Raw genomic sequence first — 19,138 nt, 5'->3', positions numbered from 1 at the left:
TTGGTGAGACATAGTCTAAATCTGAAATCTTTGAACACTTACATAAAGGTTCAAATCAAGATGGAGTCACTCAGAGCAGTGATAGCGAACCGGAAAGAAGGGGACTATATGGTGTCCCTGGACATCAAGGATTACCTCCATGTCCAAATTTGCCCTTCTCAACAAGGGTACATCGGGTTCGTGATACAGAACTGTCAATATCAGTTTCAAAAGTTGCCGTTGAATTATCCACGGCACCCCGGGCCTTTACCAAGGTAATGGCCGAAAAGATGACTCTCTTCAAAGAAAAGGGCATCTTAATTATCCCTTACTTGGACGATATCCTGAAAGGGGCAAGTTCCAGAGAACAGTTGGAGGTCGGAAAAGAACTATCTAAAGTAGTTCTACGATAGCACGAGTGGATTCTAAATATTCCAAAAATCGCAGCTGTGTTTTCCGATGATACGTCTGCTGTTCCCAGGAATGATTCTGGGCATAGTCCAGAAAAAGGTATTTCTCCTGGAGGGGAAAGCCAGGGAGTTATCCGACCTAGTCAGAAACCTCCTAAAACCAGGCCAAGTATCAGTGCATTAATGCACAGGAGGCCTGGGAAAAATGGTGGCTTCTTACGAAGCGATTCCATTCGGCAGATCTCACGCAAAACATTTTCAGGGAGATTTGCTGGACGAATGGTCCGGATCGCATCTTCAGATGCATCAGCGGATAACCCTGTCTCCAAGGACAAGGGTATCTCTTCTGTGGTGGTTGCAGGAGGCTCATCTACTGGAGGGCCGCAGATTCGGCATACAGGATTGGATCCTGGTGACCACGGACGCCAGCCTGAGAGGCTGGGGAGCAGTCACACAGGGAAGAAACTTCCAGGGAGTGTGGACGAGCCTGGAAAAGTCTCTTCACATAAACATTCTGGAACTAAGAGCAATCTACAATGCTCTAAACCAGGCGGAACCTCTGCTTCAAGGAAGACCGGTGTTGATCCAGTCGGACAACATCTCGGCAGTCGCCCATGTAAACAGACAGGGCGGCACAAGAAGCAGGAGTGCAATGGCAGAAGCTGCCAGGATCCTTCGCTGGGCGGAGAATCACGTGATAGCATTGTCAGCAGTATTCATCCCGGACGTGGACAACTGGGAAGCAGACTTCCTCAGCAGACACGATCTTCACCCGGGAGAGTGGGGACTTCATTCAGAAGTTTTCCTCATGATAATAAACCGTTGGGAAAAACCAATGGTGGACATGATGGCGTCTCGCCTCAACAAAAAACTGGACAGGTATTGCGCCAGGTCAAGAGATCCGCAGGCAATAGCTGTGGATGCGCTGGTAACACCTTGGGTGTACCAGTCGGTATATGTGTTTCCTCCTCTGCCTCTCATACCAAAGGTATTGAGGATTATACGGCAAAGAGGAGTAAGAACGATACTAGTGGCTCCGGATTGGCCAAGAAGGACTTGGTACCCGGAACTTCAAGAGATGGTCACGGACGATCCGTGGCCTCTACCTCTGAGAAGGGACCTGCCTCAGCAGGGTCCTTGTCTTTTTCAAGACTTACCGCGGCTGCGTTTGACGGCATGGCGGTTGAACGCCAGATTCTAAAAGAAAAAGGCATTCCTGAAGAAGTCATTCCTACCTTGATTAAGGCAAGGAAAGAAGTCACCGCAAAGCATTATCACCGCATTTGGCGGAAATATGTGGCATGGTGCGAGGGTCGGAATGCTCCGACGAAGGAATTTCAACTGGGTCGTTTCCTACATTTCCTGCAATCAGGATTGTCTATGGGTCTCAAATTGGGATCTATTAAGGTTCAAATTTCGGCCCTGTCTATATTCTTCCAAAAAGAATTGGCCTCAGTTCCTGAGGTCCAGACTTTTGTCAAAGGAGTACTGCATATACAGCCTCCTGTGGTGCCTCCGGTGGCACCGTGGGATCTAAATGTAGTTTTAGATTTCCTCAAATCCCATTGGTTTGAACCACTTAAGAAGGTGGATTTGAAATATCTCACATGGAAAGTGACTATGTTACTGGCCCTGGCTTCGGCCAGGAGAGTATCAGAACTGGCGGCTTTATCTTATAAAAGTCCTTATTTAAGTTTCCATTCAGATAGGGCAGAGCTGCGGACGCGTCCGCATTTTCTCCCGAAGGTGGTGTCAGCGTTTCACCTGAACCAGCCTATTGTAGTGCCTGCGGCTACAAACGACTTGGAAGACTCCAAGTTGTTGGACGTTGTCAGAGCTTTAAAGATATACATTTCAAGGACGGCTGGAGTCAGAAAATCTGACTCGCTGTTTATACTGTATGCACCCAACAAGTTGGGTGCACCTGCTTCTAAGCAGTCGATTGCTCGTTGGATTTGTAACACGATTCAACTTGCACATTCTGTGGCAGGCCTACCACAGCCTAATTCTGTTAAGGCCCATTCCACAAGGAAGGTGGGCTCATCCTGGGCGGCTGCCCGAGGGGTCTCGGCATTACAACTCTGCCGAGCAGCTACGTGGTCAGGGGAGAACACGTTTGTAAAATTTTACAAATTTGATACCCTGGCAAAAGAGGACCTGGAGTTCTCTCATTCGGTGCTGCAGAGTCATCCGCACTCTCCCGCCCGTTTGGGAGCTTTGGTATAATCCCCATGGTCCTTTCAGGAACCCCAGCATCCACTTAGGACGATAGAGAAAATAAGAATTTACTTACCGATAATTCTATTTCTCGGAGTCCGTAGTGGATGCTGGGCGCCCATCCCAAGTGCGGATTATCTGCAAGACTTGTACATAGTTATTGTTAACTATTTCGGGTTATTTTGTTTAGGGAGCCATCTTTCAGAGGCTCCTCTGTTATCATACTGTTAACTGGGTTTAGATCACAAGTTGTACGGTGTGATTGGTGTGGCTGGTATGAGTCTTACCCGGGATTCAAAATCCTCCCTTATTGTGTACGCTCGTCCGGGCACAGTACCTAACTGGAGTCTGGAGGAGGGTCATAGGGGGAGGAGCCAGTGCACACCACCTGACCTGTAAAAGCTTTACTTTTTGTGCCCTGTCTCCTGCGGAGCCGCTATTCCCCATGGTCCTTTCAGGAACCCCAGCATCCACTACGGACTCCGAGAAATAGAATTATCGGTAAGTAAATTCTTATTATATATATATATATACATACACACACACACAGGCCTGACAGGTATACACACACACATACACACAGGCCTGACTGGTATACAGTGTCACACACATACACACTCACAGGCAGGTACACAGTCTGACACATACACATTATACACATACACACACAGGCCTGACAGGTATACAGTGTCTGATACACACACCACACACACACACACATATATATATATGTACACACACACACAGGCAGGTACACACACACACACACACACACAGGTACACAGTCTGCCACATATATATATATATACACACACACACACACACACACACCTGACAGGTATACACACACACAGACACGCCTGACAAGTATAGTCTCTCACACATAGATATACTGTCTGACACACATATACACACAGGCAAGTACACAGTCTGACACACATATACACACAGACAGGTATACAGTCTGACATACACATGCACACAGGCAGGTACACAGTCTGACACATTACAGTATGCACACAGGCAGGTACACAGTGTGACACATATATCCACACCGGCAGGTACACATATAAACACAGGAAGGTACACAGTTTGACACACACATACACAGGCAGTATTACAGTCTGATGCATATATACATACATATAAAAGTATATAGTCTGACACACACACACACACACACACACACACACACACACACACACACACACACACGCGGAGCTACAGTCTGACACATACATACATACATACATACATACATACATACATACATACATACAGGTAGAGCTACAGTCTGACACATATATACATACAGGCAGAGCTACAGTCTGACACATATATACCTACAGCCATAGCTACACTGATATACTGTCAGTCAGGTAACCAGTCACCAGCACTTACAAGGTTGTGCATAGAGACAGACAACACTGGGGACAGGAAGGCTTGGGATACAGTGAGCAATGAATTTGGACAATTGACAATCACAGTGTGTAGTAGACAGATGTGGTTTGCCTATGTGAAACAGACCACGGCATTCTGACAGTTTGTAGAAAACAAACATGCAGGCAGAGGTTGACAGAATGGGAAACTGAAGAGGGTGGCAGGCTGAGTGTAAAAGGGTGGGGTTGGACTGGCAGATTAGGTAGTTGGACTGGTTGGCAGTGGCTGAGTATGTGGGTGCAGGCATGCAGAGGCTGACATTGGGGGGATAGGCAGGATGGAGCTGACAGTGTGGGGATAGGCATGCAGAGGCTGACAGTGTGGGGATAGGCAGAATGAAGCTGACAGTGTGGAGATAGGCAGGACGAAGCTGACAGTGTGAGGATAGGCAGGCAAAAGCTGACCGTGTGGGGATAGGCAGGATGGAGCTGACCGTGTGGAGATAGGCAGGATGGAGCTGACAGTGTGGGGATAGGCAGGATGAAGTTGACAGTGTGGGATAGCAGGATGTAGCTGACATTGTCGGAATAGGCAGGATGGTGCTTACAGTGTGGGTATAGGCAGACTGAAACTGACAGTGGGGGGAGAGGAAGGATAAGCTGTGTGGGAAAGCAGTTAGCTGTCACGTCCATTGGAAAATCATACTTAACCCGCTGTGTGGGAATAGACAGGATGAAGCTGACAGTGTGTGAATAGGCAGGCAGAAGCTGACAGTGTGAGGATAGGCAGGCAGAAGCTGACAGTGTGAGTTAGACAGGATGAAGCGGACAGCGTGAGGATAGGCAGGTAGAAGCTGACAGTGTGGGGATAGGCAGGATGGAGCTGACAGCGTGGGGATAGGCAGGATGGAGCTGACAGCGTGGGGATAGGCAGGATGGAGCTGACAGCGTGGGGATAGGCAGGGTGAAGCTGACAGTGTAGGAAAAAGGCAGGCAGTGTTGACAGAGTGGGACTTGGGCAGGCAGAGGCCATCGCCATACTAACAGAGGTAGGGTTAGAACGCAGAGACTGACCGTGTAGGGGGTTGGAAAGCAAGGGCTCAACAGGTAGAAGCAGATAGTATTGGGGTGGTGGGGGGGGGGTGTACAAGTCATGGCTAACAGGGTGGGGAATTTAGGCAGCTAGAGGCTGACCAGTGTGGTGGGTTGGGCTGGCAGAGGCTGACAGTGGAAGGGATTGGGCAGGCAGAGTGGTGGATTGGGCAGGCAGAGGCTGACAGAGTGGGGGATTGGGCAGGCAGAGTGGAGGAGAAGGTAGAAGCAGATAGTATTGGGGGTGGGGGGGGGTGTACAAGTCATGGCTAACAGGGTGGGGAATTTAAGCAGTTAGAGGCTGACAGAGTGGTGGGTTGAGCTGGCAGAGGCTGACAGAGTGGGGGATTGGGCAAGCAGAGTGGAGGATTGGGCAGTGTATTCGCTTCTGAGTGTGCCCTAGTACGGAATACTTCTCTTTCTTTAGCTTGTTTTCATGCCAAACCTTATTCCAGGAGCACCTCCCCCAGTTCACAATATTGCGATATCCTCTTAATGATAAGCGGGGAAAGAATAAACACACATAATTGATTTAAAAATTTGATAAATTCATTGCGTTTGTGCGACCATTTCTTTTCGTTTTTTCAGAGTGGGGGATTGGCCAGGCAGAGGCTGACAGAGTGCGGGATTGGCCAGGCAGAGTAGAGGATTGGGCAGGCAGAGACTGACAGAGTGGGGGATTGGGCAAGCAGAGTGGGGGATTGGGCAGGCAGAGGCTGACAGACTGGGGGATTGGGCAGGCAGAGGCTGACAGACTGGGGGATTGGGCAGGCAGAGGCTGACAGACTGGGGGATTGGGCAGGCAGAGGCTGACAGAGTGGGGGATTGGGCAGGCAGAGGCTGACAGAGTGGATGGGAATGGCCAGGCAGAGCTAACGGTGAGCAGACATATAGACAATGTGGGGCAGGCAATGTGGGACATATAAAATACAGAAATGTGGTTTGGGAGTTTTATGTTTTATACAATACAGAAGTGATGTCACGTTATAATGATAAATCAGACTGCTACACGCAGAGTCGGATATACAGATGGGTGTACATTATTACAGACTGACAAGATAGTGAATGATACAATGTGACAGCTGTACATATAACGAGAACAATATGTGACATCTACACCTATCAGAGACATTCAACTCCCTGCACCAGTCACTCTCAGGCATGTAGTTGTGATACAGTTATCAGAACTTTGTAAATACTGCAACATTTTCTGGCCCATGGCAGTAGATTGTGCCAGGAAACCCACACAAACACAAGGAGAACATACAAACTACACACAAATAGGGCCCTGTTGGAATTTAACCCATACCCCCCAGTGCTGGGAGGCAGCAAAGCTAGCCACTGTGCCACCATGCTGGCCAAATGGACTGGTACACAGAGTTACACCTACAAAATCACTAGTACACATAAACCAGAATTCACATTCTAAGAAAGATACAATTTAGATGTGTGTACACATAGGGGGCAATTCAGTTAGGTGCAAAACCCATTCCGGAATGCGATTCCACAGCACAGATTTTCATTTGCAACCCATAAAGGAGTGCTCGAAAATCTGCGGGGGTACCATATATGGCAAATATACGTGACCTGAAGTATAAAATTAAGCTGACAATTAGTAAAACCCCAGAATTGTGCCTATTAATTTCATTGACCCCATAGATAAAATGAGACATACTGTACAGTGTTCATTCTAGCACCCTGCACTTTTCAAAATCCATGCAGTTCCTCTCTCCTGCCTGAGGTGTCGCTCTCTGCTGTGATGCTTCTCAGCACACTCTGATCTGTTACACAGTGCTGTGATACAGACCTGTGTGTGCTGAGAAGCACCAGTGCAGAGATCAACACCCCAGATAGGAAAGAGAACTGCACAGGATTTGAAAGGTGCAGGGTGCTAGAATGAACACTACTGTAGCTGCAGCAACACAGTTTGACAATATGAGTGTCAGCCAATGGCTATTTTATTGTGATTTTTGAAGTTCTGGTTGAGTCTCCCATATCCCAATGCTTGGGACCAGGGGTATTTTGGATATCGGATGTTCCGTAGTTTGGAATTACTGCATACAGATGGGTCCATGTTTATCTTGACCTTTAATAGGATTAACTGAGACTGGGCAGTCGGACTTAATCCCCTGCTGTAATGACTTAATCACCTGCTGTATTGTTCTCTGTATTGTATTGCAGCTGAGAACAATAGATGAAGGGTTTTATGTTAATAAACCATGTTGTGTCTAGGCGCAGCAAACTAGCCAAGATAACTGTGGACACATCTGTACCATAATGAGAGATCTTGGGGATGGGACCCAAACACAGAGTGTATTTATATGTCATATACACCTTATACACATACCCTTTGGGGTCATTTTATACAGTATTTAAATAATTTTGGATATGGAAGACACAACCTGTAGATCATTGTGAGAAATTTGTGAAACGCGTGTAAAGGCAAAACTACCGTTGCCCATAGTAACCAACACCAGTATGTTTTAGTACAGTTTAGAAAATGAGCGCAAGAATCAGATGGCTGATATAACTAACACTACCTTTTTGCTTTGCACCAGTTTTCGTAAATTCCCACTACTTGTTCCAGAGTGTGAACCAGATATGTTTTGTTTAATTATACTTTAATTTAGGTTTTCTTGTAGGATTGTTACCAGAATATTTTGTATTTCTGCATCGTTAGGGACAGTTCACAGTTTCCCCATTGTGTGGAGGCTGATTTTTAATTGAGAGCAAAACGAAGGAAAATAAAATAAAATAAATTCAAGTAACTTTGGTGGACATGTGCTAAGCAGTGATAAGAGTGGAGAAGTGAGCCAGTGGAGAAGTTGGCCATAGCAACTAATCAGCATTGACGTAACATTTATAATTTGCATACTATAAAAGTATACAGAGCAGCTGATTGTGCAACTTCTCCACTGGCTCACTTCTCCACTTTTATCACTGCTTAGTACATGTCCCCCTTAGTATCAGGAACAAGCCATGTTGCACTGCAAGGAAGGCAAATACAATTTATTATTTCTGCATGCAGGGTAAATACTGGCTGCGTTTGCATGTAGCCCGCAGATGCTGTTCAGCTTTATTTTTACACTGCATTTTAGATCGGAGTTTGGACATGCCTCGCTCACATTTAGGGGGGAATTCAGTTGAGAGCGAACGGATAAGCCCGCCTGAATTTGCGCGGCACATGTCGTGCTTTACGGCAGCGGGATCTCGTGCAAAAGTGTTTTATACCCCATAGGGTAGTGAGCACTTCTGAGTGAACAAAGGTGTGAATTGGCTGGGCAAAGGGTGCGAGTGGGACTGCTGGTGAAACAGAATTTCACCCCCTTCGCCAATAATTGATTTCCCCCCCCAATCTCTCTGCACATGTTACATCTGCCCCCCCCCCCCCCTCCCTTGCTGCATAGTTATTGCAAACTGGTGCACAGTAAAAAGTTGCAGAGGTCCAAAGGGACCAGAATGATCTCATAGAGGCATATAGCGACATTATAGCATAGCCTTGTTCTCAGTTAATAATATCATAGAGGCATATAGCGACATTATAGCATAGCCTTGTTCTCAGTTAATAATATCATAGAGGCATATAGCGACATTATAGCATAGCCTTGTTCTCAGTTAATAATATCATAGAGGCATATAGCGACATTATAGCATAGCCTTGTTCTCAGTTAATAATATCATAGAGGCATATAGCGACATTATAGCATAGCCTTGTTCTCAGTTAATAATATCATAGAGGCATATAGCGACATTATAGCATAGCCTTGTTCTCAGTTAATAATATCATAGAGGCATATAGCGACATTATAGCATAGCCTTGTTCTCAGTTAATAATATCATAGAGGCATATAGCGACATTATAGCATAGCCTTGTTCTCAGTTAATAATATCATAGAGGCATATAGCGACATTATAGCATAGCCTTGTTCTCAGTTAATAATATCATAGAGGCATATAGCGACAGAGCATAGCCTTGTTCTCAGTTAATAATATCATAGAGGCATATAGCGACATTATAGCATAGCCTTGTTCTCAGTTAATAATATCATAGAGGCATATAGCGACATAGCATAGCCTTGTTCTCAGTTAATAATATCATAGAGGCATATAGCGACATTATAGCATAGCCTTGTTCTCAGTTAATAATATCATAGAGGCATATAGCGACATTATAGCATAGCCTTGTTCTCAGTTAATAATATCATAGAGGCATATAGCGACATTAGACCATAGCCTTGTTCTCAGTCAATAATATCATAGAGGCATATAGCGACATTAGAGCATAGCCTTGTTCTCAGTTAATAATATCATAGAGGCATATAGCGACATTAGAGCATAGCCTTGTTCTCAGTTAATAATATCATAGAGGCATATAGCGACATTAGAGCATAGCCTTGTTCTCAGTTAATAATATAGAGGCATATAGCGACATTATAGCATAGCCTTGTTCTCAGTTAATAATATCATAGAGGCATATAGCGACATTATAGCATAGCCTTGTTCTCAGTTAATAATATCAGAGGCATATAGCGACATTATAGCACAGCCTTGTTCTCAGTTAATAATATTATAGAGGCATATAGCGACATTATAGCACAGCCTTGTTCTCAGTTAATAATATCATAGAGGCATATAGCGACATTATAGCATAGCCTTGCTCTCAGTTAATAATATCAGAGGCATATAGCGACATTATAGCATAGCCTTGTTCTCAGTTAATAATATCAGAGGCATATAGTGACATTATAGCACAGCCTTGTTCTCAGTTAATAATATCAGAGGCATATAGCGACATTATAGCACAGCCTTGTTCTCAGTTAATAATATCATAGAGGCATATAGCGACATTATAGCATAGCCTTGTTCTCAGTTAATAATATCATAGAGGCATATAGCGACATTATAGCATAGCCTTGTTCTCAGTTAATAATATCAGAGGCATATAGCGACATTATAGCATAGCCTTGTTCTCAGTTAATAATATCAGAGGCATATAGCGACATTATAGCATAGCCTTGTTCTCAGTTAATAATATCAGAGGCATATAGCGACATTAGAGCATAGCCTTGTTCTCAGTTAATAATATCATAGAGGCATATAGCGACATTATAGCATAGCTTTGTTCTCAGTTAATAATATCATAGAGGCATATAGCGACATTATAGCATAGCCTTGTTCTCAGTTAATAATATCATAGAGGCATATAGCGACATTATAGCACCGCCTTGTTCTCAGTTAATAATATCATAGAGGCATATAGCGACATTATAGCATAGCCTTGTTCTCAGTTAATAATATCAGAGGCATATAGCGACATTAGAGCATAGCCTTGTTCTCAGTTAATAATATCATAGAGGCATATAGCGACATTATAGCATAGCCTTGTTCTCAGTTAATAATATCAGAGGCATATAGCGACATTAGAGCATAGCCTTGTTCTCAGTTAATAATATCATAGAGGCATATAGCGACATTATAGCATAGCCTTGTTCTCAGTTAATAATATCAGAGGCATATAGCGACATTATAGCATAGCCTTGTTCTCAGTTAATATCAGAGGCATATAGCGACATTAGAGCATAGCCTTGTTCTCAGTTAATAATATCATAGAGGCATATAGCGACATTATAGCATAGCCTTGTTCTCAGTTAATAATATCAGAGGCATATAGCGACATTAGAGCATAGCCTTGTTCTCAGTTAATAATATCATAGAGGCATATAGCGACATTATAGCATAGCCTTGTTCTCAGTTAATAATATCATAGAGGCATATAGCGACATTATAGCATAGCCTTGTTCTCAGTTCTGGATTTATACAGCTGCAATTCACTTACACAGCCCCAAGATGGCGTCGGACCTGGGTAGCAGCCTGACCTCCATAGACTGGCTCCCGCAGCTGACCATCCAAGCTGCTATGAAAGGGTCCCAAGGGGGCACAGGAGGACGAAAAGGACCTGGATCTCCCACTGACCCCAACGCCATGCTAACCAAGGAGGAGGCGGCTGCCCACCGAGATGGGAAACCCCCTTACAGCTACGCCAATCTCATCCAGTACGCAATAAACTCTGCACCTGCCAGACGCATGACCCTGAGTGAGATCTACCGCTGGATCTGCGACAACTTCCCGTATTACCGCAACGCCGGTGTGGGATGGAAGGTAACATGATCACTGATATAGTTCTTCTGTAGCCCAGAGCATTGCTATAATGAGATAAGTGACAGCTAATAACAGTAGCACTCAATGACCCAGTGCCCTGGGAGGGCGGACAGAAAGGATAGTGCTGGCTGAGAACCCAGAGGGTGGAGGGTCCTGCCTGTGACAGCTCCCAGTTTCAGTGAGAGTGAACAGGTATAACCATGAGGTTAGCTAGGATGAGATGAGAAGGAGGACAGAGGGCATCAGTGTGCATGGGGTGTTGGGGAGGTGTATTTTCAGGGCACGTTTGAAACAATGCAGGCAGGTGGACAGTTTTAAAAAGCGGGAGAATGAGTTTGGCAGATGAGCAGCACGGGAGAAGTCCTGTATGTTAAAGGGGGTAATTCGAGCAGAGGCAACAGTAAGCAGAAGAAGGTTAGGAAGGTTGGCTGGTTTAAACTAAAACATTTTTTTTTAAATACTGCGGGGGAAAAAGATATAAGATAATCCTCCTGGTATTATCCCACATTCTTGTTTCTTGTGATCTTCATTTCAGTGAGGTGAACCAATGCAGTAAATTCACACTCACAACAGAGAAATAGGGAGGGTGAACCAGGCTAAATCGGTCTAGCATTCTCTAAGACTCCACAAGCTCCTCCCCTAACGATCCTATAGGCCAGGAGAAAACCACAACTAACATTCTTTTTTTTTTTTTTTTTTATCTCAGTGTACTTTGTATGTTTTAATGTTTAGTCTATCTACATTAATTCAGATGTAATAGGAACAATGAGCAGTAAAAAAATTGGTTTTATTGAAATGTGGAAAATAAGCCTAATAACTATGAATTGTTAATGATTGTTAAGCATTAAAACATGGTTAATCAAGGTTTCTAAACCATAGTAATGTTTCATAGTATTAATATAATAGGCAGGATTCAATAGGTGGTGTACAGCAGGTCTCTGGAAGTAGGTAGTTATAAAAGTCCGCTAACAATCAGACAGAATAGGGATCCCATTTGGATATTCATGTGTGTGATAACTGTACAGTTCCTAGAAGAATTATTGTATTTGGAGATATATTGTAAATGCATGGACGTGTAACGCTGCAACCGTGTGTGGATAGATGCCAGACGCCACTGTAGGTTTATGGAATTTATATTATTTCCTGGAATATGCGAGTTGTTTCTCTGTCCAGTAATCCTGGTGTGTGTGCATTTTATACACTGCTCAAAAAAATAAAGGGAACACTAAAATAACACATCCTAGATCTGAATGAATGAAATATTCTTATTAAATACTTTGTTCTTTACATAGTTGAATGTGCTGCCAACAAAATCACACAAAAATTATCAATGGAAATCAAATTTATTAACCCATGGAGGTCTGGATTTGGAGTCACACTCAAAATGAAAGTGGAAAGACACACTACAGGCTGATCCAACTTTGATGTAATGTCCTTAAAACAAGTCAAAATGAGGCTCAGTAGTGTGTGTGGCCTCCACGTGCCTGTATGACCTCGCTACAACGCCTGGGCATGCTCCTGATGAGGTGGCAGATGGTCTCCTGAGGGATCTCCTCCTAGACGTGGACTAAAGCATCCGCCAACTCCTGGACAGTCTGTGGTGCAACGTGGCGTTGGTGGATGGAGCGAGACATGATGTCCCAGATGTGCTCAATTGGATTCAGGTCTGGGGAACGGGCGGGCCAGTCCATAGCATCAATGACTTCATCTTGCAGGAACTGCTGACACACTCCAGCCACATGAGGTCTAGCATTGTCTTGCATTAGGAGGAACCCAGGGCCAACCGCACCAGCATATGGTCTCACAAGGGGTCTGAGGATCTCATCTCGGTACCTAATCTCAGTCAGGCTACCTCTGGCGAGCACATGGAGGGCTGTGCGGCCCCCCAAAGAAATGCCACCCCACACCATTACTGACCCACTGCCAAACCGGTCATGCTGGAGGATGTTGCAGGCAGCAGAACGTTCTCCTGGGCGTCTCCAGACTCTGTCACATGTGCTCAGTGAGAACCTGCTTTCATCTGTGAAGAGCACAGGGCGCCAGTGGCGAATTTGCCAGTCTTGGTGTTCTCTGGCAAATGCCAAACGTCCTGCACGGTGTTGGGCTGTAAGCACAACCCCCACCTGTGGACGTCGGGCCCTCATGCCACCCTCATGGAGTCTGTTTCTGATCGTTTGAGTAGACACACGCACATTTGTGGCTTGCTGGAGGTCATTTTGCAGGGCTCTGGCAGTGCTCCTCCTTGTTGCACAAAGACGGAGGTAGCGGTCCTGCTGCTGGGTTGTTGCCCTCCTACGGCCTCCTCCACGTCTCCTGATGTACTGGCCTGTCTCCTGGTAGCGCCTCCATGCTCTGGACACTACGCTGACAGACACAGCAAACCTTCTTGCCACAGCTCGCATTGATGTGCCATCCTGGATGAGCTGCACTACCTGAGCCACTTGTGTGGGTTGTAGACTCCGTCTCATGCTACCACTAGAGTAAAAGCACCGCCAGCTTTCAAAAGTGACCAAAACATCAGCCAGAAAGCATAGGAGCTGAGAAGTGGTCTGCGGTCACCACCTGCAGAACAACTCCTTTATTGAGGGTGTCTTGCTAATTGCCTATAATTTCCACCTGTTGTCTATTCCATTTGCACAACAGCATGTGAAATTGATTGTCAATCAGTGTTGCTTCCTAAGTGGACAGTTTGATATCACAGAAGTGTGATTGACTTGGAGTTACATTGTGTTGTTTAAGTGTTCCCTTTATTTTTTTGAGCAGTGTATATATAATATATACGGGATCCAGTATGAAAGTCGACACTGCATAGGTCGACAATGTTTGAGTCGACCACTGAATGTCGACAGGCACTAGGTCGACAGTGATGGAAGGTCGACATGTTCAATGTCGACAGTTCACAAGGTCGACATGAGTTTTTTACAATAAAAAATTTCATTTTTTGAACTTTTTCATACGCAACGATCCACATGGACTACGATTGGGAATAGTAACCTGTGCCGAGCGCAATGACAGCCGTGCACTAATTCGGCTTCCCGGTGACTGTACGGAGTAAACAACACCAAAAAAACGTTAAAAACTCATGTCAACCTTTTCGAACTGTCGTCATAGAACACGTCGAGATAAAAACCATGTCGACTTTCCATCCCTGTTGACCTAGTTCCTGTCAAACTTCAGTGGTCGACTCAAACATTGTCGACCTAGAAAGTGTTGAGTCTATGATCCACACCCAATATATACTGTGTATATGCTGCAAAGTAAGAATGCTTTCAAAAATAGAAGTATTGATAGTTTATTTTTATCAATGAAAAAAATGCAAAGTGAATAAACAGTAGGGAAATTTAAATCAAATCAATATTTGGTGTGACCACCCTTTGCCTTCAAAACAGAATCAATTCTTCAGGTATGGGTCATTAGGTTGACAAGATTTAGGTAGACAGTCATTAGGTCGACCACTATTGGTCGACATGCAATAGGTCGACATGAGGTTTTTTAAAACTTTTTTAGGTGTCATTTTCTTCGTAAAGTGACGGTGAACCCTAATTAGTGCACCGAATCCCCTCGCATGGCTCGCCATGCTTCGGGCAAGGTTAATATTCCCAATCGTAGTCCACGTGGATCGTAAAGTATGAATAGTGGTCGACCTAATGACTGTTGACCTAAGTCTTGTCAACCTAATGACCGTAAGCCAATTCTTCTAGGTGCACTTGCACACAGTTTTTGAAGGAACTCGGCAGGGAGGTAATTCCAAACATCTTGGAGAACTAGCCACAGATCTTTTATGGATGTAGGCTTGCTCAAATCCTTCTGTCTCTTCATGTAATCCCAGACAGACTCGATGATGTTGAGATCAGGGCTCTGTGGGGGCAATATCATAATTTACAGGACTCCTTGTTCTTCTTTATGCTGAAGATAGTTCTTAATGACACTGGCTGTATGTTTGGGGATGTTGTCCTGCTACAGTATAAATTTGGAGCCAGTCAGAAGCCTCCCTAATGGCATTGCATGATGGATAAGCACCTGTAATTGTCCCAATGGACGGCCGAATTCCCTTTAACCTGGATAAGTGGAGATTGGCCATACACACTAGATGATGTAATGAATGACATCTCGTTCCGTCAATCATTAATATGCACAGCGTCACATGCGAGCATGGCAGACCGGAAGATGTCGCATGCAACCTGCGGGACCGTGCAATTGAGCGTACACATCAGACGATGTGCACGAATTTGACTTTCCGATACAGCAAATTGTGCCGTTATTGACCTGATGTGTACCCTGCCTTATGTACTTTTTGTCAGTCATTCAGATGCAGCTGTGGTTTGGAGCGAGGAGGTTCAGCCTTTCTCTGACTGGTGGAGCCATACCATCATCTTAACTTATAGACTAGTTCAGCGGTTCCCAAACGTTCTTGAATCACATAGTCCCTATAGTCAGCACTGTTTTAACAGCACCCCCAGGCCCAAAGTTTCTTACTGAGAAATTCAACAATTATTAAAGTAAGTAAATTGTGCTTAACTGTCATCCTTAGGGTCAGTGATGGGCTGGTGGACAAGGCTGCGTTCTGCTGGTCCACACATTTCATGATTGGCAGCCACTAGCACTAGTTTTGACTATTACATGGACCATAAATGATTTAATGTGGTCCTGGACCACCAACCTAAGGCACCCTGCAAGTACCCCGAGGCTCCCCAGGATGCCACGGTACCCAGGTGGGAAATACCGGACAAGATGTAGCTTTTGGGTTTGCTTTCTCCAAGCATCATCTGGTCCTATCTGTGGGCACATTTGTTGGGGCGCCTAGTCCTTGGAAGATTTGTCTTCTGTGTTTTCCTTATGTAAATATTCTGTCTTTGCTGTGGATGGATTTCTTGCTTTTTATTGTTTGGAGAAGGCTTTATAACCCTCTCCACACGGATGAGCAGAAACAATTGCTCCTCTGTGACCTTTGCAGATGTCTTTACTCCTCGGCGTAATGCAAACACAGACCTGGCTGCCGGAGGTCCTGCTGTGATATAGAGGTGGTTCATCACTTTATATGGAAGCAGTAAGGGTGGACTTCAGGAGTATTCAACATGCGAACTACATGTTCCAGCATGCCCTGCCACTAGTTTGCTATTGGAGCATACTAAAACTGTGGCAGGCCATGCTGGCATGTGTAGTCCTAAGGGCCACATGTTGAACACCCCATGTACTTGCTGTCTAACATTGGGCCTAATTCAGACCTGATCGCTCCTCTGTGAATTTGCAGAAGTCTGCAATCAGATAGTCGCCGCCCAGACAGAGTGACTGCCCGCCCCGTGCAAGTCTACGCACGCCTTGTGGACGCCGGTCAGCTGCAAATCCGTTCACAACTCACCATCTAATGATTTTTCCAGTCTATGCGTAGCCCAAGTACCATGGGGCAGATGTATTAAGCCTGGAGAAGTGATAAGTGCAAGGTGATAACGCACCAGCCAATCATTACAGGATTGAAAAATGACAGTCAGGAGCTGATTGGCTGGTGGGTTATCACCTTCCATTTATCACTTCTTCAGCCCTAATACATCTGCCCCAATGTGTGAGACACAGCTCCTAACTATCATTTTTCAAACAGTCTGTAACATGACAGTCAGGAGCTGATTGGCTGGTACTTTATCACTGTGCTATTTATCACTCTCCAAGTCTTCATAAATCAGGGCCTGTGTGACTTAGACGCTCCTCCATAGGTAGCGGTTCCCAGACTTTCCTACTTGTTCCTAAATGTAGCACCTTATTCGCCTTATTAACCGCACACAAAGTCGTTTATAGTGATATGCACAGAAGGATTATTATTGTTGCAGATTAATATGGAGGGGGCACTGGGTCTGGGTCCTGTTGGTCTTCATTAGATACTGGTACTTTATCTATCGAAATGGTGCCCGATCAGACCCAGTTGGGATAAATAATGACACTAGGCAGGGGTGTCCTCTCCTCCCCCCCCCCCCCCCCCCCCCTCTTATCTTTATACACTGCTCAAAAAAATAACGGGAACACTAAAATAACACATCCTAGATCTGAATGAATGAAATATTCTTATTAAATACTTTGTTCTTTACATAGTTGAATGTGCTGCCAACAAAATCACACAAAAATTATCAATGGAAATCAAATTTATTAACCCATGGAGGTCTGGATTTGGAGTCACACTCAAAATGAAAGTGGAAAAACACACTACAGGCTGATCCAACTTTGATGTAATGTCCTTAAAACAAGTCAAAATGAGGCTCAGTAGTGTGTGTGGCCTCCACGTGCCTGTATGACCTCCCTACAACCCACACAAGTGGCTCAGGTAGTGCAGTTCATCCAGGATGGCACATCAATGCGAGCTGTGGCAAGAAGGTTTGCTGTGTCTGTCAGCGTAGTGTCCAGAGCTTGGAGGCGCTACCAGGAGACAGGCCAGTACATCAGGAGACGTGGAGGAGGCCGTAGGAGGGCAACAACCCAGCAGCAGGACCGCTACCTCCGCCTTTGTGCAAGGAGGAACAGGAGGAGCACTGCCAGAGCCCTGCAAAATGACCTCCAGCAAGCCACAAATGTGCATATGTCTACTCAAATGATCAGAAAGTTGGATCAGCCTCTAGTGTGTTTTTCCACTTTAATTTTGAGGGTGACTCCAAATCCAGACCTCCATGGGTTAATAAATTTGCTTTCCATTGATAATTTGTGTGTGATTTTGTTGTCAGCACATTCAACTATGTAAAGAACAAAGTATTTAATAAGAATATTTCATTCATTCAGATCTAGGATGTGTTATTTTAGTGTTCCCTTTATTTTTTTGAGCAGTGTATTCTGTATGGAACCCTTGCGTGTACCATTAGATCCAACCACATCATCACTGGCCTCAAAATTGGTGAAACAGAGTACAAACTAGCGTTGTTTTGCGTATGTCCTACTGGCTACTCTGTCCAACCCATTTGTTCTGATCCCTAATCTGATGACTGAGTTCTAGAAGTTTTATTCCTTATCCCACTTTAAGGTGAACTACTTTCAGTCTATATCGGTGAATGTGTCGGCACCCTCCCATTCCGTCGATAGGCTCAGTCATTCCCCTTTTCTTGGCATAGCACCAACCTCAAGTACCTTGGAGTTACACTACAGAGACCCTTCCCATCTTTTTGATGATAACTTTAAACCTTTACTCCTCCCACTTCGCTCTGAACTCAGAGACTGGCGAGCTAAACGGTTCTCTTGGGTCGGTAGGATAAGTACAGACAAAGTAAATGTCCTTCCATGGGTTTTATATCCGTTACAAACTCTACCTAGTCACATCCCCAAAGCTCGAGTCTGGGAACTGCATAACCTAGTTAGGGATTTTGTCTGGGGGAATAAGAGACCTCGGTTTCAACATGCCTTGTTCTTTAGGCGTACACACATGGAAGGACTTCAGCTACCACACTTTGCCACATATTATGACGCTGTTGTGTTGAGCAGGGTAATGGAATGGTCCCGAACGGTATATATTAAACAGCGGGTCCAGCTAGAGAATGACTCCATTTTGAGGTCCAGGGCACTTGTTATCTCTCATCCTACTATTGTCCCCATTTTATATCACTGGAGATTACCTTGGCTGTCCTTCTAATTTTCTTCTCTGACCGCCCCCCTATTTAATAACCCTAATGTCCCCCCTGGGTGTCTGCAGTTCTGCCTTATATACATTGATGCAAAAAGGGGTATGGCGTGTTTGCCAGCTGGTGGACTGAGGTGCAGGCCAAGCGGGAGCTCCTGCCATGAAGATTTGGCATGACTTACAAATTAAGCACTTTGTACAGGGAGGAGAACTTCGAGTGGTCTGTACCGGAACTTTTACTTCCTCCATGGACATGTGTGTCTGGCTCCTTTGCATCCGGCGCACTTTCTCTTGAGGGAATACATAGTTCTGAA

At 44.9% G+C, this 19,138-nt stretch overlaps 1 protein-coding gene across 3 annotated transcripts in view; it reads left to right on the top strand.

Moving 5' to 3' along the window:
- The window catches only part of FOXJ2 (forkhead box J2), a 39,546-nt gene that overhangs the window by 3,959 nt on the left and 16,449 nt on the right, over window positions 1-19,138 (top strand). For all 3 annotated transcript variants that reach the window (XM_063962524.1, XM_063962522.1, XM_063962523.1), the window contains exon 2: window positions 10,918-11,236. In XM_063962524.1, coding sequence (XP_063818594.1) covers window positions 10,918-11,236 — 319 coding nt within the window. The remainder of the gene's footprint in view (window positions 1-10,917; window positions 11,237-19,138) is intronic.

Source organism: Pseudophryne corroboree, chromosome 3, assembly GCF_028390025.1.
Source record: "Pseudophryne corroboree isolate aPseCor3 chromosome 3, aPseCor3.hap2, whole genome shotgun sequence".
Lineage (NCBI taxonomy): Eukaryota > Metazoa > Chordata > Amphibia > Anura > Myobatrachidae > Pseudophryne > Pseudophryne corroboree.
This window is presented reverse-complemented; position numbering and strand designations above follow the sequence as displayed.